The sequence below is a fragment of the Chrysoperla carnea genome, chromosome 1 (genome assembly GCF_905475395.1).
Source record: "Chrysoperla carnea chromosome 1, inChrCarn1.1, whole genome shotgun sequence".
Classification (NCBI taxonomy): Eukaryota; Metazoa; Arthropoda; class Insecta; order Neuroptera; family Chrysopidae; genus Chrysoperla; species Chrysoperla carnea.
The window spans coordinates 136,886,538-136,912,475 of record NC_058337.1 but is presented as its reverse complement, the minus strand read 5'-3'; the positions used below and the strand labels follow the sequence as shown (position 1 = coordinate 136,912,475).

At 29.8% G+C, this 25,938-nt stretch overlaps 1 protein-coding gene across 1 annotated transcript in view; it reads left to right on the top strand.

Annotated features, from left to right (window-relative positions):
- Positions 1-25,938, top strand: part of LOC123305050 (protein timeless homolog) — a 573,972-nt gene that overhangs the window by 498,298 nt on the left and 49,736 nt on the right. The window contains exons 10-15 of the mRNA XM_044886653.1: positions 10,128-10,184; positions 11,034-11,317; positions 11,650-11,795; positions 11,870-11,961; positions 12,029-12,205; positions 12,517-12,648. Of these exons, the coding sequence (XP_044742588.1) occupies positions 10,128-10,184; positions 11,034-11,317; positions 11,650-11,795; positions 11,870-11,961; positions 12,029-12,205; positions 12,517-12,648 (888 nt within the window). The remainder of the gene's footprint in view (positions 1-10,127; positions 10,185-11,033; positions 11,318-11,649; positions 11,796-11,869; positions 11,962-12,028; positions 12,206-12,516; positions 12,649-25,938) is intronic.

The window sequence follows — 25,938 nt, the reverse complement described above, 5'->3', positions numbered from 1 at the left end:
GTTCCTTAAAGCTGGGTTAAAGCAGTTTACTTCGTTTGAGCCTGAGTACAATAGGGGATAGTCCCGATGTCGAATTGACCATATTACCCATAAAAATGTCAAACTTGAATTGATACAAAATTTGAAAGTGAAAATAAAATTGATTAAAAAACAAAGAAGTTATAAGCAATCAAAGGTTGCCCATCACTTTTTAGCAAAACAAAGTTTTATATGTAATCGATCTCTATGGCGATGCCCATATATGACGTCACTAGTGGGTATCTTCCTCTTTATTTAATTAGGAATTGTAAAGATTTATAAAAACCAACTTCACTTTTCTATTCGTGAAGTAGGAATTCTTCAACTGAAGGGATACAAAAAATTTAATCCGATTCCCTATTGATCACATAAATCTGCAGAGGTCTAGCCTGATTATTCACCACGTAACCAAGACGCGTTGAGGCTGCACTACCCGCTTTCGTTAATGATTCATCAATCGAGTGACATTATCATTAAGCATGTTTACCTTAGCCTAACTTTTTACAATCCTGACACACCCTGTATATAAATGTAACGAACATACCGCACCGCCTACAATTATTACAGTCATCCACACACATACATACACACATAACTTTTTCATATAAGTTGTGTATATTCTCTCATCATATGAATTATCGTATTATTAAAACTTTGTGTACCATATGTGATAAAAACCATACAAAAAATATTATATACATATATCTTTATATTTTGTATATATTATTATATAATATATATATATATATATATAATATTTTTAATTACTTATAGGAATTTTAATTAAACCGAACTCATTTACATTTAATAGTTTATTTAATAAATGAAAAATATTATATTTAAAAATTTTTAATTAAAATTATTATTATTATAAATGAACTATTGAGTAGTGAATGCTGTTCGTTGTTATTCTTTATATTAAAATATGAAATATTTTTTATGAACTATTAAGGTTGGACGGACAGTAGGTACATTACAATTTTACAGTACACTCTCATTTTACGGTTCATTTTTTCTAAATAGTAATTAACATTTTTAATCTCTAAATTACTTATTTAAATTTAGAGACCATAAAAAATCGCTAGTACAGTGCAACCTCGATAAAACAAATCTGAAGGGAACCAGTAAATATTCGTTATATCAAGTAATTCATTAAACTGAGGCTTGTAATATTGAGGTTAAGTTAGTCTAAAATTCGATATAAAGAGGAAAAAAGTGTCGGAACCTCTCGCGACATGAATTACATACTATGGAGCATACTAACTGTCATATATTGGTGGGACTTTATACTTTATATAAAGGTTTTGAATTGACGAATTTCGTTATTTAGAGGTATTTAAATTTTTTATTATAGTTGAAAATTCGTTATAAAGAGACTGTTCGCAAAAATATTCGAAATGTAGAGGTATATTTTATATTGACTCTTATGGACAATTCAAGGGGATTGCGAAAAATTTGTTAAATCGAGGAATTCGTTATATTGAGGTTCGTTATATTAAGGTTGCACTGTATTACAAAAATCGCATTCTTCCTTTTTATACCATGTATATATGAAATATACATGGTATATTAAGTTTCGTCCCAAGTTTGTAACGCTTAGAAATATTGATGCTACGAACAAAATTTTGGTATAGATGTTCATAGAATCACCTAATTAATCCATTTCCGGTTGTCCGTCCGTTCGTCCGTCCGTCCGTCCGTCCGTCTGTGGACACGATAACTCAAAAACGAAAAAAGATATCGATCTGAAATTTTTACAGCGTACTCAGGACGTAAAAAGTCAGGTCAAGTTCGTAAATGAGCATCATAGGTCAATTGGGTCTTGGGTCCGTAGGACCCATCTTGTAAACCGTTAGAGATAGAACCAAAGTTTAAATGTAAAAAATGTTCTTTATCAAAAAATAAAAAACTTTTGTTTGAAACATTTTTTTGTAAACATCACTGTTTAACCACGAGGGCGTTAATTAGGTGCAAATTTTATAGTATGTATTAATATAGGAATATCAAAGTGAATATCTTTTGTTATTTACCTGACGTCAAAAAAACAAACGATTGCGCATCAACACTTGCGCATTATATGAGAATATCAGTTAAATATGTCAGATATGTATGTATGTGAAATGTGACAGAGTTATCAACACTGCCTATACATGGTATTTCAACAATTAACTCAGTCAATTGTTTGTTTTCACTTGTTATTTTTTAAATTTTAACGTTATTTACGAAATTTAATTCATAAAAGAAGCAGTTTTTTTTTAATCTGTAAAAGATGGAGCAACATTATCGAAGAATTATGCGTTCATTCAACACTTGCATTCTCAATAAGTTAAAAATTCAATTTTTAATAATAAATTACATGAAAAACGTCGCCATTAGCTCACACCCTTTTTTAAGGCGTAACCAATTCCGTACGTAGTATGCTTAGTGTGGCGGGTTTGATTCCCGCCGTCGCAACAAAATTCATTTAATTAATAGTTGTGATGGGCTGGACTTAACCTCTGAAATTTAGGAGCTTATAAATGAAATTATCAGCGGAAAGGTGGTAAAACATATATGCGGTATCTTAATGGGCTCTCTAGCCTAAGTGTGACTTTCTTGTACAGCCAATATAACCTAACCTAACCTACATGAAAAACCTTTGTCAGATTTTTTAAAAAAATCGTTTATGCGTATAAAATAGAAATTAATAACATATCAAAAATTCAGACTTTTATTTATAGATTGCCTTAATGTCCGATCAAATTTAAGAGTATAGAACTAAAGACAAGATCAATTGAAAGAGACTAGAGATATTACTCTAGTCGTTCCTTTACCTTGAAATCCTTGAATATCGAGAAATTTAAAAAGTACTTTAATATCGAGTAAAATTCCTTGAATATCGAGAACTATAAACCATAAATTTATTCTTTCACGTATTGTAGATACAAAGCGAATAACGGATATAGTCCAATACATAAAGCTTTATTAGGTTTTTGTATCTTAGAAATTTAGGAAGTAAAACGTATACTTTTTGTCATTTTTTCGCGACATTATAATATTTTATTTACCAAAACAAATTTAATGCAATTGAGTTCTTCTCAATTAAGCGAGATAGAACGTTAATACAGTTATTCGAAAAGTTATATAACAGAAGTTATTCTAGAAGTTATAACAGAATTAAATCCTAACCAACCCAGCAAAAATTTTTTACAATTGAAGAGTGACGAATTTGATTTTGACAATGAAAAAGTCAATTCGTTTAATTGTATTTAGAAGGAAATCTTTATGTATTTACTTATTAATGAAAGGGAAATAATGTAATGATACGAACTCCAAAGAAAATGAATGAATATGCTGACTATATGATAATGAAAAAAACATGAAGAAATATATATTAATATTATTGAAATGAACATCATTAGTTTTTTACACTTCATAAAAATAAAATTACTTTCATTTATAACTCTAAATAGCTTTTATATAACAAACAAATCATACGATTCCACTCATTTAACAATCTCATTTACGTATTTCTCTTCTAAACATACTAAACTTATATACTCTTAGTTTATTTTTGCTGCATCAAAAATTACCTTATGCACTTCTATGAGATAATATTTTCAACCCATTCAAAGCTTTCTAACTCTTGCAGTTTTCGTAATATTTATGGACACCTTACCTATGTAGAACATTAAACATTTGATCAAATTGTACAGAGTGTCACACAAAACGTGATACTATCTTTCATGAAGCATGGTGATTAAGTCTATGAGTAAGAAAAAAATCTTGAAGGTTTTGAATCCTACGTGCCATTAAACATCTTTGTTGATCATCGTTTTAATTGTAATGCTTTTTCACTAATGCGTGTTAATTTAAGGAGATATGCCAGGATTTAATAATACTAGGAATTTCAATAAATATAGTTTTTGATTAACAAAGATCCCAAAAATCACAAAAAATTTCTAGGTCATCGGGCTTTTTATTATTCCTTTATCGTTCAAAGTTGGTTGAAAAAATGATGAATCATATAGGTTATCCTTTTCAATTGGATATTTCTCTATCAAAAAATCTTGAGGGAATGATAAAAAAACTATCTAAAATATTTAGACAATCTTGTAGTTTATAATAATACCATAAAAATATAAGGTTGTCGATGATATAAAAACAACATTTTAATTTAATTATGAGTTCATCGAAGATCCATCATTTGATGAACAGAGACGACTATAGATTGAGTGTACATGATTGAAGAGCGATATCTATATTCAAATTTATAAACAGCACTTTCTCAGAATATATTATATATTTTCGTAGTTGCGTGGTATTGTAATACTGAAAATATCTCATAACTTGACTACAAAGCATGTATTTGATTTATACGTATGTACCGCGCAATAAACCAAAACTTTTTACAATACTGTATGCAAAGTTGATGTTTTTGCACAACTCTATGTTCAACATTGAAAAGGATGTGTAACTGCCTGTATATATAATGACAAGCTAACGTTCCATTCATTCAGTCAGTCACTCATTGTCATAGATATTAGAACACAACACAATCATATCTACATATTCATTCATATTGGTATATGAATTATTATTATGACTGTCATTATTACACTAAAATGTCATTTAATATTGTATTTAACGCTAAAACTGACAATACCAAACCATACCGATAGAGAGCTACCACTGCTACCAGCTACCACCACCACTCTCTATAATTAAGTTAAATGTGGTTCATCACTTACACCATACTACATCATACCATCGTTACACCAGTGGTGTGACACCACATCATATCAATGAGGTTATTTTATGTACACGGTTTTGGACGATAAAAATGTACGACCATTTATTTATAATCAATACCTTTTTTAATCATTAATAAAAATACATTCAATTAAATTTTGAAAATGAATGTCAGTTTATTGGGAAAATCATTAATGACATCAAACAGTTAAGTAGATTAGTGGTCTATGGAATGACTAGTCTAATCAAAAAGTGGCCGTTTTTTACCCGACTATCAAAGTGGCTATGTTTTACGCACGTATCTTGTATGTATGCATATTTGTTAGTAAATTTCTTTATTAACTCATATTTTCCAAACGACTCGATTAATTTGGACAATTAAGGAATCGTTATATTCGTCTTAAAAACTCCAGTGTCCTTCCTTCCAAGTTTTTTGACGAAAAAGACAAAATGGCGGATTTTTAGCACGATATACGTTAGGTGATACAAATAAGTAGCACAAACTTTCGCTAAAATTTCAGCTTTCTAACTATTGCGATCTATGTGATACATCTCGATGATAGACAGACAGACAAACAGAAGAATGTGGAACGGAACCCTGAAAACGTCATCCTGAGATTTGATATTTAAATAATTATATTTTAAAAATTCAAGTCCTTAATTTACAATGTTACAAATGTTGTTACAAGTATCACACACAATGTTACACAAATCGTATGTGTGTGTGTTATAGTGGGTAAATCTTAATTACAAAAGGGTTTGTCTAAAATTATGTAAATTTAATCTACATTGACCATTTGTGAAAATGTTTTAACTATTTAAATGACAAAAAAATTAAATGTTCCTTATTCTGAATACAAAACTAACACATATTTAATTTATATACCCTGTGTATACGTCCTGAAGGAATAAAAATTAAATGTTGTCTCTAGTTTATATCAATTATTCATCAAATGGACTTATTTATGCTTTTTTGTTTTCAATTTCCTTCTGACGGAATTGTCTTATAACCTAATTTCTGACATTGATGCAGAGATTATTATAAAAAGTAATGAAAATAAACAATTGATTCGGCTAATTGTTAAAATACTCTGTATAGACAATGTTGAATATGAGTACTTGCATTATTTTTAATAATTAAGAGAAGTTTAAAAAACAAACACATACTTTTTTGTATTTCGAAAATATTTCACGAGGCTCGAAACTACCTACAAAGTATTATCTCTCCATTTTTTATAGTTTTGGAGAAAATGGACACTAATGTTTTGCCCTAATTTGTTCCCTCACGCGAAAACAATGATGTTTACGAAAAAATGTTTCAAGCAAAAGTTGTTTATGTTTTTATAAGGAACATTTTTTCTATTAAATTTTTGTTCTATCTCTAACGGTTTAAAAGATGGGTCCTACGGACTCAAGACACAATTGACCTATGTTGCTCATTTACGAGCAAGAATTACGAAAACATTTTTGCTTTTAAATTTTTGTTCTATCTCTAAGGGATTTAAAGATGGGTCCTACGGACTCAAGACACAATTGACCTATGTTGCTCATTTACGAACTGAAACTTACTTTTTACTTCTTGAGCTCGTTTCAATAATTTCAGCTTGATATCTCTTTTTGTTTTTGAGTTATCGTGTTGACGGACGGGTATATGGACAAGCGGAAAGAGGATTAATTATGTGATTTTATGGAATCGTAGCATTCAATGTTACAAAGGGACTAAAATGAGTATACCTTGATATATATTTCATAATTACAAGATCGGCATAAGTTTGCAATTTTCACCCTTGCTTCGAAATTTTTCCATCCAATTTCCGTCGAATTTATAAAGTTTAAAATTTTTCGAACAAATAAAGTTAATAAATTTACCTCTAGTCGGAAACATAAGCTTTGCGTTTTTCAGGGAGTTGTCGAAAGAAAAAATTGGCTTGGAGTTATCACTTTCGAATATCAACAAATATTTAAGAAAAAAAAGTAATTTTACGCTTAAACTACCTTAAATAATCTAACAATAATATTTTATTATACAAATTTCTAGTATATAAATATCTTTTGTTTGTGTTTATCCATTCTCCTATACTCTTTATATCGCATTTAAAATTAATGTCTCAATTAAATATTGCATTCGAATGTTATGTCATTATCATACAAAATAATACACAATAATGGTTGTATAATAATGGTTGTTAAAAATGTAAATAGGTACGCTGTTTTATATATTTTAAACTCTTTAATGGTATTAAAATGTTTTTATTATTATTGAAGGTACTTAAAAAATATCACTATCGAACTAAATATGCACAGGTTAAATGCATATCAAAATAAAATAGTAAATTTTCGAAATAGGGTTACAGATCATTTAAAAAAGACAAATCTATGAATATAGACATAATATATTTTAATGCGAATAACTTCCAAGATCGGAAAGTAGGTACAGGACCTCGCAATATTAGATAGGAAAATGGCTTTCTGTGAAACTTTTTTTAACCCACCCTAAAATGTTCTTTGGATCATTCTACTCAAAAGCTCTTGCGGTCACAAAAATTTTCACTAGTAGTTTACGAGCTACGAGCGATCAAAGCTACGAATAAATTATAGTTTTAGTATATTACTAGGAAAATGTCTTCCCGTGAAATTTTTCCAAACCGCTCCCAAAATTTTCTTCAGATCATTCTGATCAAAAAGTCTCACGACCACAAAACTTTTTACGAGAAGTATTCGAGCTAGGGGAGATCAAAGCTACACACACATACATTATATTTATTTTTGATTTTTGAGATTTTGCAAATTTTCGATAATTTTTTCTAGAATTTTCTTTTGTTTTTCGAGAATGTTACACAAGACGAAGGAAATGTTAAAGCCATCTGCAAAACTCCCTATCTTTTATAGTTTCCCTATCATCGCGGATTAACATTGATGTTTTCAAAAAAATGTTTCAAACAAAAATTGTTTATTTTTTTATATGGAACAGGTTTTATATTTAAACTTTTGTCCTATCTCTAACGGTTTACAAGATGGATCTTATGGTACAAAGACCCAATTGACTATGATACTCATTTACGAACTCAAATTCACTTTTTACGTCCTGAGTACGCTATAAAAATTTCAACTTGATATCTTTTTTCGTTTTTGAGTTATCGTGTTTACGGACGGGTGGGCAACCGGAAATAGACTAGTTAAGGGATTTTATGACCACCTATACCAAAATTTTGCCCTTATCTTGGAACTGGAATTATTTATTTCATATAATATACTGGGAATAATAATTTTCTTATTAAAATTTTTACTTCTTCGAATAAGAAAATTCTTCTATAAGAAACCGAGTTATATTATTCCTGTCATCTTGATCAAATGTTTGGATAAACAAAAAATAATTTCTATCGATAATATATTATTTGACTGAATTATTATCAACATAGACTTAAATTCGCGCACAGTGAAGACTCTCTCTAAAACTGAAGACAAAAACTATTTTAATATACAAGAAACATTAAGTTTACATAGACTTATGTGAAGTTACATATAAATATTTTCTTGTGTAAAATATAGGTTTTTTCACAAGTCACAGGTTTAACAAATAAAAAAAATGAAAAGTAAGTGTATTTTTTTATTACAGTCATTAAATTAAGGTGAAGGTAACACAAATAAAATTTATAAAAAACATATTGTGCGTAGAGTTAGACTGTGAGCGTAGGTACATCAAAATCTTTGTACCAAATATTTTATGATGACCTATTTTATTATGTAACAACTCTAACAACCGTATAAATAAATGGCCATCCATTTAATGTTTTATATTATTATTTATGTACATATTTACATATACACTGACTAGTATTGAAAATTAAACAGAATTGGGAATCTAAAATGGAATGAAATTCAAAAAAACAAAAATTTTATACATAATGAGGTCATCTAGATTCTAGAGCTAAAGATTTCAAAAATGGTATTATGACACACATTAATGTATTTATGAGGGTAAAAGTAGTTAATTTTTCCTTAAAACTTCGGTAAAATCGGATAAAATTTTGCAAATTCTTTCGTTGCCACTACTATGAAGTGTTGAGGTAAAGAGTAGAGGAAGTTGGTTTTCAAAAATGTTTACTAGTATGCAAGATATAAACGCTTAAAATTCCTAATTAAACAAAAAGGAATAGCATAGAGATTACGTAAAAAACTTTATTTTGTTGAAGGAAATGGGCTACCTTTGAATGCAATCTTTGATTGCTTATAACTTCTTCGTTTTTAATCAAGTTTCATTTCACTTTCAAATTTTGTCATGGTATCAAGTCTCGTTTTACATTTATGGGCTAATTGTATATCAAGATTATCTCCTATCGACCTATTTCTCTTTTTTATTATTAATCCAAATTTTTGACCTGTTATTGCCTACACAGAATATTTAACTACTTACTTAATTCATAGCACAGTATTTTCAGTAATAATCACCACTTATTTTATCATAAATTAAAACAAACAACAATAATAATAATCATAATAATTTCGATTTTATAAAATAGATGCTAATAATAATAATAATAATAATATTTACGCAAATATAAGTTTAATGGCTTCTAATTTGAATAAATTAATATCATTTTAATTACATCTATCTCTTGTATATGTATTATCACTAACACATTTACATTGGTGAGTTTGTAATAGTCTGTAACTAAGTGTATTAAGTCTATAGTCTAAGCGCAGAAACCAAATAGTTAAATTCCGGTTGAGAAAAAAAAGATTCAAGATGCTGTAGTTTTTGCATATTTTTATAAATTTCGGAAGCTGTTGTGAACTATATTTTTACATTTGAAGAGCCTAAATGGCCGAGCGGTCTAAGGCATTAGACTCTAACCGGTCGTAAAAATTGTTGCTATTTTGCAATCTTTTTTAATTTTTTGTAGATTGTTATTTAATACTCAAAATACTATCACCTGAAATTTTATATGTAATATTAGAATTATCCAATTTGGAGCGAAGGAGGAAAAGTAATAGCTATATTTTATGTCCCTCTCTAAATCATGATTAATAATTTGACTAAACGTGACCTGATGGTAACCAGCTCAGCTCCTTGACTATATTAAATGGTGTCCCATATTGATTGCTTTAATGAATTCAATATATACATAATTATTGAATGAGTTGAGTATATTATATTATGATATTCAAGTAAAAGGTATTATGTTGGAGACGATTGAAAAACCAATTAATATCCGTGGGTGTGGTGTAAGTACCTATCATGGGTATTAATTGTGTTTGAACAATCGATTCGAATCGACCAAATCAAGCTATATGTCTAAAAATAATGTTAAAATTTTATTTGAATTTTTAAAAGGTATTAAAATATTATTTAATGTTTCTTTTTCTATTTGTTCTAGATGAATCGAACTTTGAAAATACTCCTACCAACGAAATGGAGGAAGAAGAATCCGATGGTAAGTATTCAGTAAATAATAATCACATAATATCACCTAGATTTCGAGATTGTTGCATTTTATATCCTTCAAAACAAATCGAATCGATCCACGCAACTCATCTAGTCCTTAGCTCAACGAATTCAAAAGAAACTTTGCCCTCGCTTAAAGTGCTTTAGCTATCCAAATTGAGGCTTGAATTTGACGCAGATCCTGCGTAACATTGGCATTTCATCGAAGCATTAGTCTTTCTCCTTATCTTGAGCCTTCTGGAGCTGTAACCGTTGCCTTTCTCGATGTGACCTAAATAAAACCTTCGATTGATACTGTCTGAGTCCCTGAGGAAAATTGATAGCTTTTGTAATTCTAAAGCATTGGAAAAACTTTAGAAATTATCAACTTATAATATTCCAAATTCTCGTTTTGAATGGAACTGGTTATGTTTCTTCTGGAAAGGAAGAACGAAACACTCTAAATGTAGAGGATCGTAAAGCTTCATATCTGAACGCTGTGCTTTAATATTTGTTAAAGCCAGAGATAGAAAGAAACAGTTTCTTACATAAAATGATATCCCCTAAACCATCTAGCGTACTTTCAGAGATGGTAACGTGAAAAACATCTGAATTTCTGGCTAAAATGACTCGAAAACAAAAAATTTTTAATTTGTTTCTTTGAAAGATTACTATTTATTTCCCAAAATTACAGAAGAATTCAAAGGATTGCCTTTTTCAAAATGATTCTGCGCAAATCACTATAGTTTTCTTTTCCCAAAGTTTGATCGTAAACAACTAAATTCTAGGCTCAGAAGATCTGAAAATCTCAGAACTAGGCAACGGATTTTTTCGAATTTTAATATGAGATTTTTTTTAGATGGAAATGAGGAAGAAGATGATGATGAAGAATCCGGTCCAAAAATGAAAGAATGCAATTTTAATTTTACTGAATTTGTAAATAGATTTGCACGTCCAAAAGTGATTGAAGCCTGTGGATTAGCATTAAAACAATTTGACACAAATACTGAATATACAAATCATTGCATTGTTAAATTGTTACATCGAATTGCATTTGATTGTAAAATGCCAACGATGTTATTTCAAGCAACAATATTTCGAACATTTCAACGTATTTTAGATAATCCATCAAGTAAACATAAGGTAATCTGATTAATATAGATCATTTTTTATACAAACAATATTCCGAACCCCTCATCATCAGATTGGAATGTTATATTTCATTGGCAGAACAAAACAAAAATAACTCCAAGCACACTTCATAAGTTACATGTATTGGATCATAACTTTGATAATAGTTTCCTTAAAAATGTGCATAGATGTCGTTATATCACACACGATATATTAAGGGAAGATTTCGGTTAACGTTATGGTGTGGGTGAAATGTTTCGGATCATATCTTTAATAATAATGCCAAAAGAAATATAAGTCAAAAATAAATAATTTATATTAAATATTTTTCATTTATTTTGCAGGAATTAGCAAAATTTGCCATATTTATAATTCGAAAATTTGTTGAAGTAGCACAACAAAATCCAAAAGTGTTCATGGAAATGCTATTTTGGAAAAATTCCCGAGAAGCGTACGAAATTGAGGAAGGTTATGGAAATTACCAACAAAAGTATGTATTTCTATCTTTGAATTTCTTCCCATCCAAGTTTTCCCAAAAAGGCAATAAAAATCATGTTGTTTTAGATCTGAAGCTGCAAAGAAAGCATGGACTGAAGAGCAAGAAGATGAATTACGCCGATTGTATGAGGAATATCAAGCGAAAAATATTGAAATGAGTAAGTTAATTTGAAAATACGATTTTTTTAATAAATAATAACTTATAATTTTTTATTTTTGAAATAGATGCATCTGAATGGATTACAGCTAATTTGATAGAAAATACTAGATCACAAAAAGCGGTTACAAGGAAACTAAAAGAATTGGGATTGTTGACATCAAAACCAACATTGATGACAAAATGGACCAATGATGATGAAGAGGAACTCCGGGATCTTTTTGAACAATTCAGAGATTCTGATGGTATGACTTTTGAACTAATAATTATTGACTTCCTAAAAGCAAACACAGATGGTATTCGTTTATCACGACATAATAAATTCTATATTCTATAATTTTTAAAAGGAGTAGAAATCATTAATTCGTCGTCACCAAAAAGTTTTTATGACCAATGGCTGATAAAGCTTTGATAATTAATCATTGATCAAGTGGAATGTATCTTTTGATTTTATGCGCGATCCGATTTTTATGACTTAGACTGTCATTATAAACGAATTTCACTGTCATTGAAACAAAACAAAATAAAATCGATGTTTTGTATTTTCTGTTTACAGATGTTGTTGAAAATATTGTCAATCGTATATCTACTGATCGTTCTAAACGAAACATTACACAGAAATTATTGTCATTGTCGTTAATTAACGATACAAAAGAATTAAAGAAGAAAACAAAGAAGGCGCGTAATGGTAAGTCAATATATACGTTAAGTAAATTAATTACAACAACATTGAAAAGTTTTGTCTTTTTTGTTCAAAGTAACATATTTTGATGAACGTTAACTTCATTTATAGGACGATTTTTTCAAGTTTCAGTCTGTTAGTCGTAATTTTTTTGCGCAGTTTTCTCTTAAAATTAAATCAAATTTATTATCTATTGTACAAGAAAGATTATTTGAACCGAAATTTTAAGCAAGGTTACTTTAAATACTTTGCGGAATGGAATTTTTGTAAAGATTTTAAGTGATAACACAGAAACTAAACATCCAATCGCTCTATAATATTAATAATAAGACAGAAGAGGGGTACCGCAAGTGGGTCACTTAGACCAGGAGTCCTCTGTGAGAACGACCTGCCACATTGGATTAAAATCATGAAGCTTAAGGATTCTGTCGAGGCCAGATGCCACACAGAAAGCCTACAGCTTCTCCGTCGGGATCTCTCCCAGGATAGATTGATCCAAGATTTCGAGCGACAACATTCTGAACCTAACACCTTTCGGAGCACTTAAAGTCTATAGGTATAGTGTGAATGCTACTGTTGAGTGTCAAAAGCCACGGTACCCCAATATTAGATCGTAGTCTCTAATATGATACTGTAGGTTATTGTCGGAATCGATTTGTTAGTTATTTAAAATGTTTTAAAATAAAATAAATTTTGAGATACCCGTTAAAATGTAAACCAAATACAATTTTGATAAATTACATAAATCTAAAAATACATCTATCTATCTCTTACAACACACATACAAAGTATACAAAGAATAAAATAAAATATATGTAGCAAATAATAATCATTTGAAATATACACAAAATGTAAACAAAATAACAATAAATTTATTCAAATGATTATATACTATATGTATACTACTTACTTCTCTTAAGAGAGTACTTAGTCTATACTTGAAAATATATATAATATAAAAGTGTCTTCCGTTTTATGAATAAATATAGACTCAAATATATATTTAAAGTAAAGTGTATTCTCATATTCCCTTAACAACACCATACACCACCAATGCACCCCCTCTATCTATTTAATGATTAATGGACAGTCACTTAGCAAGTATTGTATGTATAAATATTTGGATGTATTTTATATAAACATATATGAGCAAAGGCAGAAATAAAAATTTGACATTTATCTAAATGCCAATCTAGAAATAAAGTATAGTCGGCTTTAATATGTTGGGAAAATCCCTCCTCAACTCGTCTGGAACACTGAAGTGTTTCAGTATGGAGATTTTGAGGTTATCTTCCTATGTTTAGGGTTCGAAAGCAAACAAGGTTGATGCAGAAATTCATAACAAACAATTCGTTTTTTATTCGGCTCAATCCGATCAATAAAAACAAAGATATTCAAGAAAACAATGTAAAGATAAATTGCCCCAAAGCCGCGTGCAGAAGGTCGTGCGGATCGTTCCTGAACAGAAAAACTCCATTTCTATATTTTTTACAACAGTCCTATTAAAAAAAATAGGCTTCTCTCAAAACTTTCCGAATTTTTATCAAAATCCGGTAGATTTACCAACTAATATCCGAAAATACTTTTTGACAAATGCTTAGATGAATTTTTTTTGAAAATGATAAGACAACTCTTAAACTAAGGCCACACTTAAGGAGTCGAAAACGACGTTAGTCGTATTTCCAGTGATTTATCCAGACACATTCAGCTTGCCTAGTTTTGTGTTGACCGAATTCTTATTCTTGGTGGCAAAACATACAAAAGAACTTTAAGTTAGTTGAAACTTAATGGCCATGTTTACATGTTAGGTTGTTAATAAATAGATATAATTTGTAAGATCATTTACTATGCAATGACTTCAGTAAATTTTACATACAAAGATGCATTTTAGATGACATTTTAGGAGACAACTTGAAATTTTTCACATTAACTAATATTTGCAAGTCATATGATTTATTTGAGAAGTTTCTTTTTCTTTGCGAGAGAAAAGATTTGCTACTTTAAGTGATTTATCGACTTGAATTGAGTGTGCACTTAACAAGGGAGTATCTCTTTTTAATTCCATAAACACTTAAAATGTATGTTCTTGTGAATCGGAACAGATATTTCAAATTCTAAGATAGTAGATAAATCCCTATCCCGAAAAATGGATCGGGGCTCGAATTTGAACCCCACGTGTATCAATTATTATAATCCTTCCAAAAAACATTTACAAACAAAATATTTCTTTCTCCAACCTTTTTCATTCACGTTTACTTCGAAATATAACGATTATTCTTAAATCCAAGCGCCATTTATGTAAAAACAAACTGGAAAGTGCTTGATAAATCTTATATGGGTTGGTATTTTCAAAATCGGTTTGGAAAAGGACTGAGAATTTGATATACACATGGATAGTCTTTCACTAAAATTTTGCGTAAAAAAAAAATCGTTAAATCGCTATTTTCCGAAGTTAACGGAGTAGGCAATAAAGGATTTTGGAGGGATTCTAACAATTGATGCAAATGGCGGCCAGAGTCCCAACTAATTTTTTAGGCTATAATAATAATATTAATATTAGTACATAAGAGTTTTTCCGCAAATGTGTTCCTAGCACCTAGACCAAGTGGCCTACTTGGCTCTCCTTGAGAACTATCTGTCAGAGATTTCCGGGTAAGAAGTGCTATTTTAAGCAGATTAAGCTATAGGTTCACAGCTTCTCTGCCGAGATTGCTCCCAAAATTGATGTATCCAAGATTTTAGACCCAAAAATTCTATACCCTTCAGGAGCAAATAGCATGCAGGGAGGTATCATCCTCTTCCATACATGCCCTTCACCCTGCCAGGAGTATTATAAAAACCCTTCTAAACTGTGTTGTACTTGAGAATTTTCATTATTCGGGCTAAACACTAGTTTGATACTAAAGAAAGAATTTTCGTTATCGAACTGTCTGAATGTTGAAATAAATTACGTGAACTATCTTAAGTATCGTAAAATAAATAACATAAATGTGATTACTGTTTCAATAGCAAGTAACTATTTGAAATTATTGAATGAATTATTTCACTTTCGCTGAACTTTGAAGAATGTTTAAAATAAATTAATGTTGTATAGAGTAAACATGGCCCAAGTATTTATAAACAGAAACAATTTTGTTATGAGATGTATTATATTAAACACTTCGTCGTCGAATACAGGAGCTTTATGATATAAATTCTCTTATCAAGTAGCTTTTTCGGTTCAAATACAAACAGAATGTCTTAAAATTCATATCAACCCAACAATATTACCTACAATCAAATTAAATCCCGTTGTTATTTGAACTACAAGTAGTACAAGTATAATTGACTGAATTAATTGTTGAAATACTCTATATATAGACAGTGTTGAATATCAATGATTTTGTTTTAATTTCAAAAACTATTCGACCAGTCATCAGTCAATGCACCTGATTTTTGTACTTTTTGGGTCAAAATTTTCTTATATTCTGAGAGTTTTATCGAAATTGGAGAGAAAATTTTTTTTTTTGATTTTTTGCAATTTTTTTAAGGGGCACCCCTTTGGAAAAATCGAGAAAAACGCAAAAAAAATTTTTATGTTGGAATTTGATGAAACTCGGCGGAAGGGGTAATTTTGATCCAAAAAGTATAAAAATCGGGTTAATTTAATGATTAAGTGCAGAGTTTCTGAGATATCGCAATATTTGGATCAATTTTAGTCCGTTTCTTAAAAACTATTCGACCAGTCAGTAAATGCACCCGATTTTGGTACTTTTTGGGTCAAAATTACCTTATATACGGAATTTTATCGAAATTGAAGATAAAAAATTAAAATCTATAAAATTGTGAACAAAAGGGAGGATAAGTGAGGGCTATATCGTGATAGTCTTTGTTTTTAGAGGAAAAATGCTTATATTGAAAAAGCTGAAAACAATTTACAGAAATGAAAATAAAATAAAACCAATTGAAAAAGAAATTTTCATTATTATTACCATACTGAAATAAACGAAATGAAATATGACAAACAATTTTGGCACTTTCTGTACTTTGTTGATGTATAACTTCATAAATACAAAGATGAATACCATTGTATTATTATCATACACTCCTCATATAATTTAACGTAGCTGATAGACAGATACAGATATTTGAGTCTCAGCTTTCAAAAGCTAATATTTAACATTCAATTATACGCACCATAAAATTAATAGCTATCTTTTGACTACACATCACATCATATCATACATATACACTTTTATATCATTGTATATTTATTATATGTTGTTCTGTATTATATGTTGTGTTATTATTTCGGTCGTTATTATATTATTATTATTATAATAAACCCAAAACATGGTACGGGAGAAGAACGGGATTTCTGGTAAAGATATCGTATTTATCTGCCACTCTGTATAAAATTCGAGATCGTAACTCCAATCACTAAGGTATGATCTCTCTTCTTTTTCGACCAGGTTGAATCGTGGGACATGTAGAGGAAGGTAATCTGTTTAGACCATACTTCGTTCACCTACCTTTATGAAATAAAAGAATTTTGGGAAAAATTGTAAGTGGTATCTCTGTGCTTTGCAACGCTACCATGTCGAAAGGCCTTCTCGGAATTATTTCAATTTTGGGGATTTGCATAGGGATATGGATTTTCTTCTCCTACGAAATTATTCCCTCTATTTTTCCCGGACCAACAATAATATGTTGAAAACAAAAATACACATCAAATTTTTAATATACGCATTCGATTTTATTCATAAATATTTTTGGGTACAATGTAAGGAATGTATTTTGGTCTTAAAGTTAGCCAATACAAAAAAATACTGCTAAATATTCCCGCCATTGAAATTAGGTGAAATTCGATATTTAAAGTAATTCTAGTCCAAAAAAATACAAATGCAAAAAGTGATTACTTAACAAATGGATGAGTTGTTTTTGAAATATCGGCTAAAATTCTCCGAGGGAGTTTTGTTCGGAAGGTTTATGTATATTTGGATCCGAGATGAATATCTAGAAATTAAAAGCTCTTACTCCATGTATCTGCGAGAACACTATTATTATACACACAAAATTATAGTAATATTGGATTTCCAGCACTTCCATAACTATTAACAACATTTGATTGATTTCTAAAACTATAATCCTGCTAACTTCATGGATATGTTTTTTTTTTATTATATTATGTCTGGTTATAAAATATTTTTTATTATTATTCAATTATTTATTTATTATATAAAAATTCGATATTTTATATTCGTATGTGACATATGTGAATGCTTTCGACATAAAAAATTTTGTTCAAACTATCAAGTGTGAAAAATCACTTCTGATGTTTATAAAAGTGTCATATTTTCGAATATAATGCCAATACTATAGACGGACTCTTTTTTTTTTCATTTGAATTTTGAATTATTTTCTAGAAATGGTGTTTGTTTCAATCTTAACGAAAAGAAAAATAATTGTCTTTCTTTTGACACGCACAGGCTGGTAGACCCATTCTGGACTTCAACAAACTATAGGGGCACTGTAATGGCTGTTGAAGATTGTATAAACATTTATCTCCTCATGCTATAAACAAAAAATTTGCCATTTAATTATATGTTCTAAGGTAATATTTACATCTTCAATCTCCATTTCTCATTCAAATCAGTAGAGGTCAGTTCAGTATTTTAGAGTCGCGAATAGATAGACATAAATTATAAAATTATTGACTGTTTTCTCTTATCATGCAGGTAACCATAGAATCACAAATATTTCAAAAAAACACTATATTCGCTCCGAGCGTGAATTTCGTTTCCATGACAACGATACACTACTTTAATTATAGAATTAATGGATGCATATATAATTGTGTGGATTGCATTGAAAACTTACATTTAAAATTTAATATTCTTGTTTCACAAATTTAAATAAATAATTACGATAATTAACATTTGAAAAATAATATTTGTACAATTTGATTTCTTATTTTCACAATTTTTAATGCATTAAGTTTAATTAATTAGTGTTTTTCAATCATTTTAATTTGACAGTTTCTATATCATTAACATGTAAATAATTGCAAATTAGTCATAACAGCCCACTTTATCTCCAAAATTTTTCACTTAAAGCGCTGGCATCGATTTTATTATCCCTACCATGACTACGCACACAACGAATATTACTCATAACTGGGAGCTAAAACCCGCCGAATGGCGATAATAATTCGTACTAATTAATTTTAGACTACCAGATGGCAATACCTGTACTTACCATTTTTAAAGGCCAATCAAAATATTCAAATTCAAATAAGATAAATCTCGCCACCTGGCGATACAAATTCGTATTAATTAAACAGGATAAGTACAGCTTTTTCAGTAGTACCAATTTAGACCAACAGGTTACTTACTATTTATCAATAATATATAATATCATTGCATCAATACTTCTATAAACAAGTTGTTACGGAATGCTAGACCTATTGTATCTACAGTTGTGTATTGCTATTTTGTCATATATGGTGATAACGAACGATTTTTGAATTGAAAAATATTTTATCACATAATATAAAAATGTCACGCAATAATTTAATGGGCCCTGAGACTTCATTGTAATTCCCGATTGAACAGCTTTTATACTCCCACTGTTTTTATGATAATAATGAATTTTCGTTTTTATTATAAATATTATTTTATTTTATGATCAACAAAAAAAAAATTATGGAAAATATTGATAAAAGCATTCCCGGGGACAAAAAAAATGCTCACCTGATAAAATTTTAAACAAGAGGCAAATGGTAGCCTGAAATTAATTGTTTTCTCCCATCAAGGTCTTAGTTTATAATTGTTCATTTGGCCGCGTCTATATTTGTGTATTTAAACGCAATTTGATGCTGAAAGACTTTCGTATACATATATAGCATAGTGATAATTGTTAATCGTTACTTAACGCAAGTAACGTGTCGCTGAAATCAGCTTCTCCTTCTTTAAACCACAAAATTTTTCTCACAAAAACCAATAACTTTCAATCCAAACATTTTTTAGAAAAATTCACACAATCCCCAACAGTGCAAAGTTGACATTGGTGTCTTAGGTTAGGCTAGGTTAGAGTTGCTGTCCTGGAGTAGACACACTTAAATTCTAGTGTCCGTTGTGATACCAAAAAGTTTTCCAGCCTCGGCCACTACTCCATTAACCATTTGGAGCTGTATAAGAACAGCAAGAGTTCTTTTAGGTCACCATACTTCAGATCGAACAGGTCGTCAAAGAAAGGCTGACAAAGAAGATGAGATCTCGTTTTCTCCTCCTTCCGACTATGACTGCTTCTGCAATAATCTTGATGCACTGATAGGCCTAATTTTTCAGCGAGCCTGTCGTCTATCCAGTGTCCTGTAGCAAATGAGCTGCAAGTATTTGGCTTATAGAGGCAATTTGAAATTAAATAAAATTTTCGAAGTACCTATGATTGTACTCCGACCGTCTTGCAGTAGGTACCACAGGTTTGTTTCTTTCTTCATCTAAGATGTGCCTTATTTGTGTTCAACTCAAAAGTGTGTAGCTTAAATGGCATTGTTTCCGGACACATGTGCCTCATACCAAAATGCTTTTTGAAGATATGTTCCTCTTTTCGAAATGGAATGAAAATTCGGAGAAATATTATTCGTAAAACCGAATGGGCAAATTTCAGTCTAGCAAATCAAGAAATGAATCATGATAAATAATTATCACACATTTTCTGCGAGATTCGGAACAATTATTCAAATGTGTGAAGATTTTACTTGATTAACATATCAAAATCATAAGAAATATGATGAATTCGACATTGAATTATGATAACATAAATAATGGTGCTATGTTAATTATGTATACTCATATAGTTTTTCTCTATGTTCATTAATTTTACACCATTACAAATTCATAGAATATAGCTAAAGGGTTTGTTAAAATAGATAGCAATGAAAATGAAAGGATAAATATCGTACTGTAAATAGTTTGCCAACAGGTAGAGAAGGATTAAGTCAAAATTCTTTTAAGATTGTTAAGTTATAATTTATGGAATTAATATTAAAACGCTACACCCATATTTCTTATATATGTTTGATAGAACAGTACAGTGAAAATTTTTTATATCAGAAATTATAAGTTTTTAGGTTGATCGAACAGTAAATTGCAATTTTACATTTCACTATAAAATTTTTAACAAAAAATTTAATCCGTTAATTAATTTTTTTAATTTAGATAGCATCTAACATCTATATTAAATCATATTTATGTAGTGATTTAATTTGTAAAATAATAAATAATTGTCTTTTGAACTGTCTGTCTTGACGGACGAAAATTATCGTGAGTATTTTATTTTTAAGATTAAAACTCCTCGCCAGAATAAATTTTTAATTTTTTAATATATGGAAGATGGGGCAACATTATCCAAAATTCATGCCTTCATTTGTTATTAACAACATGTTAAAACTCCAATTTTTAAATAATAAATTACGTGAAAACCCTTCGTCAGATTTTTTTCAATGTCCGATCAACCCTACGAAGACTTGACTTCATATTTCATAACCATTTCTTGTTACGACTCCTTTGGGATTAATTTACATAATTTCAGATGGATTAATTATTCACTTATTTTGTTTGTATCCAATTATGGAGTTTATTTTAATCAGCATCGTTATTTCAAAATGATAATTTTTCAACTTAACCCTTTCTTCTTGACGGCACAGAGAAGGAATATAATTTATTTGAGTTGGTGTAAGAATGTATGTATTAAACACATAAATATCATATTGTTTCCACTTCCTCTTCTTTATAATAAATGACACATTTATGATACTTGGTGCTTCCTTTTCTTATCTCTTGTTAGAAATATAATAATAATGATTGTGTAAAACCAATTAAATTTGATATCATGACGTGTCTATTTCTATTTCATAGAACAACCAAAAACATTAATATCCAAACTGAACACGAAATTATTATAAGGTGTTTTAATAACTCGACAAATGGGTAATTAGTGCATCCTTATACTAAAATTGTGGAGGAAACTGTAAAATTTTCACTTTTTTTGATTTTAGATTGTAAATAATAAAAAATAGTTGATAAAAACGTGCGAACCATGGTGCATGAAGAGTACTCCATTCTGAAATATCATATTGTACAATGAACCACACCCTAATGTACCTTGGATCACCCCCCACCGATTGCATATTCACACCCCACCCCCACCGATTGAGCTACAAACATCCATCTATCCATCCATCCAAACTTTCACGGTTATAATAAATATATCAGATATCAGATTCTCTCTTATACTTCGCATACCTTACTCAACTTTAGTACATGTATGTTACCTATTAATTTTACATTATGTTTCTATATTCAAAGTACATCACTTTACAATTTTAAATTTTATGTAGTGACTCAGTCTTGCAGAATTAGGCCCATGCTTTATTAGACACTCTGTATAACTAATATATTACACAGAAAATAAACTTTCTTAAATTTTCCCATCTTTCTAATAATCATAAATTTATAAATTATATAATAATAATAGATCGTATGTACAACCTAAGAATATATATAGAGATCGAAAACCAACCGCCGATTACTTGTCTACTAGACAAACTATACTTTCACTTGCGTGTATAATATATATATTTTAGATATTTAATATCACGTCTTTAATTTTCCTCCTCAAGTTCACAACTCTCATGTTCTTCTTCTTCGTCTTCTATCTGAACACACAAGAAGGCTGGCTGTATTGAACGGTTTGAACGTTCCATAGTGAGTGAACGAATGAATTGTACGGTTGAGTGCCTTAAAAATATATCAAATTAAAAACTAATGTAGTATGTTGTTGATACTTTTATGGTGGAATTATCGATGATCAGCATATTAAAATCAAATTAATGTTGAATTACACAGTGTTTAAATAACATTTTTATGGATCTATGTTAAGAAATGTTATTCTAGGATTATTGACGTGATTTGATTACTTAAATTTGTTCCATTTCAGTGTACATTAATATTAGAAGTTTATACGAATTTTATGTGGGTTAGGGTACTTCTACATGAATATAGGTGACAAATTCATCTTGACAGACTAGTGCAACGCCATTTCGAGTCTATTAAAAACTAGTTGGAGGCTTGTCTCACGATTTAATCTACAAAGATCTAAAATCCAATTTTTTGAAGATTAAGAAAGATCCCTTAGATAGCAGCACTAGGAGTTAGGTACATAATGTTTTGATTTCTCTATGATAATGTTAAACGCTTGTTTTATCATTGAAATAAATGAATTAAAAACAATTTTGGATTTCTTTGCTGATGAAATAATGAGATTTCCTTACATTATATAAATAATAATTATTCCTGGTTTATATGATGACTTGTTAAGGGTATTTTAAGTATGATTTTTAATCAAATCTGTAGGTCTTCTCTCTGATTCCTACTTTTAAACATTATTTAAGAATATTAACTCAGAAGTTACACTACTTTCTTATTTTAAAACTATTAACATGGTTTGAACGTACATAGATTTATCTAATAGTCTGGTCTGTTATTGTACATTCCGTTCTTTATATTATATTCATGCAGATATAAATCAAACAAGATACAATACTTTCATAAAACGTACATAATATGCACGTACACAGGCAAAGGAAAGTCACATTTGAATACCTTAACATAGCGTCCCCCAATCTTTATCTGCTGTTATCATATAATATTAAACATCTCTATCTTTACAGGGTGAAATGTAAGTCACTCTGACATTGTCATTTGTTGAAGGGCATTCTATTGTAAGCGACGCTGCCACTGGCCAACAATAACTTACATTATTCAAATAATAAGCACGCCTATGGATAGTTCACTATTTCGCCACAGTGAATCCATACTTAATAACCGAACTAATACGAACATACACGAACATTAATGAAGAAGTCGATAATCAATACGAGTGTAAGAAGGAAGCCATGTTGTTGAATAGAATATTTTAATTTGTTTAATTTTGTATAATCGTTTAATAATATAATTGTTTTCAATTATTAAGTGTTATTAAAGTTTAATACCCCTATCCTGACACCTCAACCCCCTTACAACCTCAGAAGTGAGATAAAAAATCCATTTTCACTCTAAAAAGTAAAAATTTTTTTTTCCCTCCATTTTTAACATCTCCGTCATCATACATTTCCTCCAATTTTATTCGTGTTATGAATCCGGGATTCAATCGCTGGTGTATTTATCTGGGATAAATCAATAATGCCACCGAAAAAAGACAATAAAATGGACGAAGATGTCGCAAATGTTATCAGTGAGCTACAAAACCAATTGGTCAAAATGCGACTCGAATTGGATCTATTACATTCAAGTCAATCAACACCAAGAGTTCAAACCGAGTCTCAACAAGGTGAGTCAATCGATATTCTACACTCAATTATTCAACATTCACCGGAATCGTCAAAAACTATTCCCAATTTCGATCCACAAAGTACAACTGGACTTACACCAAAACAATGGATAGATGTTGTAGAAAATGTTTCAAAAATGTTCAAATGGAATGACACATTTACAATTCTACAAGCTAGTTCTAAACTTAAAGAAGCAGCGAAATACTGGTTCGACACCGTCAGAACTACTATAAATTCTTGGAAAGATTTTAAAAAGGAGTTCATTGCAAGTTTTCCAACCGTAATCGATGAAGCTGACATTCACGAACAACTTTCAAAACGCCGCAGACGCTTTAACGAATCAATAGAATCGTATGTTTACGAAACTGTTGCCCTAGCAAAACGTATCGAATTAAATGAACAAACAATTATAAAATACATAATTCGTGGCCTAAACGACAACGAATTAATAAAAATTATTTCGCTAAACAACTATAAATCTCACCGCGAAATACTCGCACACATAAAAAAATATGAATCGCTAACTAAATGCAATAAAAGTGATCATAATTACTCCAGTAACTCAAAACAAAATTATAAATTAACAGAAAATTTAAATCAAAACAAACCTCAAGCTGTTACTAAAAATATTACTAATAATAAAAGTGAAAAATGTCCTAATTGTCTAGAACCTGGACACACAGTGGGACGGTGCCCTCAAATAAAGTGTTTTAAGTGTCTTAAAAACGGACATTTAGCCAGAAATTGTTTAATAACAAACAACAATAATAAAAACAAAGTTTCAAACGATCAAACTAAAAATAATAGTGATGACTCAACAACAACCGTAAATATGGTTCAAACAAAAAACGTTCAATCAAAAAACTTTATCAAAAACATTTGTGTTAACAATGAAACTATCGAAGCACTCATAGACAGTGGTAGTGATATTAGCTTAATGACAATAGAATGTGCTAATAAACTTAAAATATATTTTTCAAAAGATATAGTAAATCAACGAAACATAAGTGGTTTAAATTCATCAATCACGCGAACACTAGGTGTAACGTACTTACCTATAATCATCGACAACAATGAAGTTGAAGCAAGAATTAACATAGTGCCTATGGGAGTTATACCGCATAATGTTATTCTTGGTGCAGATTTCTTAAGTTTACCTAACATTATTTTCCAATATTCTAACGGAAATTGTTCAATCAAAACAAAAAATGAAAATGAAAATACCACATTCAGTGATCCACATCAACTTAGTGAATATGAAAGCGAAATTTCATCCATCATGTCTATAAATATCGATGAAGATTCTACTTCAAATCATGATATTATAATCAATGAACAAGTTGACAGCAGAACGAAACAAGAAATTTCATCTATAATTAGTGATTATCATTTAAAAGTGCATAATAAATCAAAATCATTTGAAGATCCACCGGACTTTGAAATGACAATTCAATTAAACTCAAGTGAACCTATTTTTTTTAGGCCCAGAAGATTAGCGTATTCCGAAAGACGTATTGTCCAAAATATTGTCGACGAACTACTCAAGGAAAATATAATTAGACCCAGCAAGTCAAATTATGCAAGCCCAATAGTACTAGTTGAAAAGAAAAACGGTGAAAAACGCATGTGTGTCGATTACCGCGCTTTAAATAAAATCACAGTTAAGGACAAATATCCTTTACCGTTAATTAACGACCAAATAGATCGTCTCAAAAGTGCAAATTATTTCACAACACTAGATTTAAAAAACGGATTTTTCCACGTAAAAATGGCTGAAAATTCAAAAAAGTATACTGCTTTCGTAACTCCGGACGGTTTTTACGAGTATAATCGTATGTGTTTCGGCTTATGTAACAGTCCCTCTTTTTTTCAACGTTATATTAATTTTATTTTTGACAAACAAATTCGACTTGGACACGTAC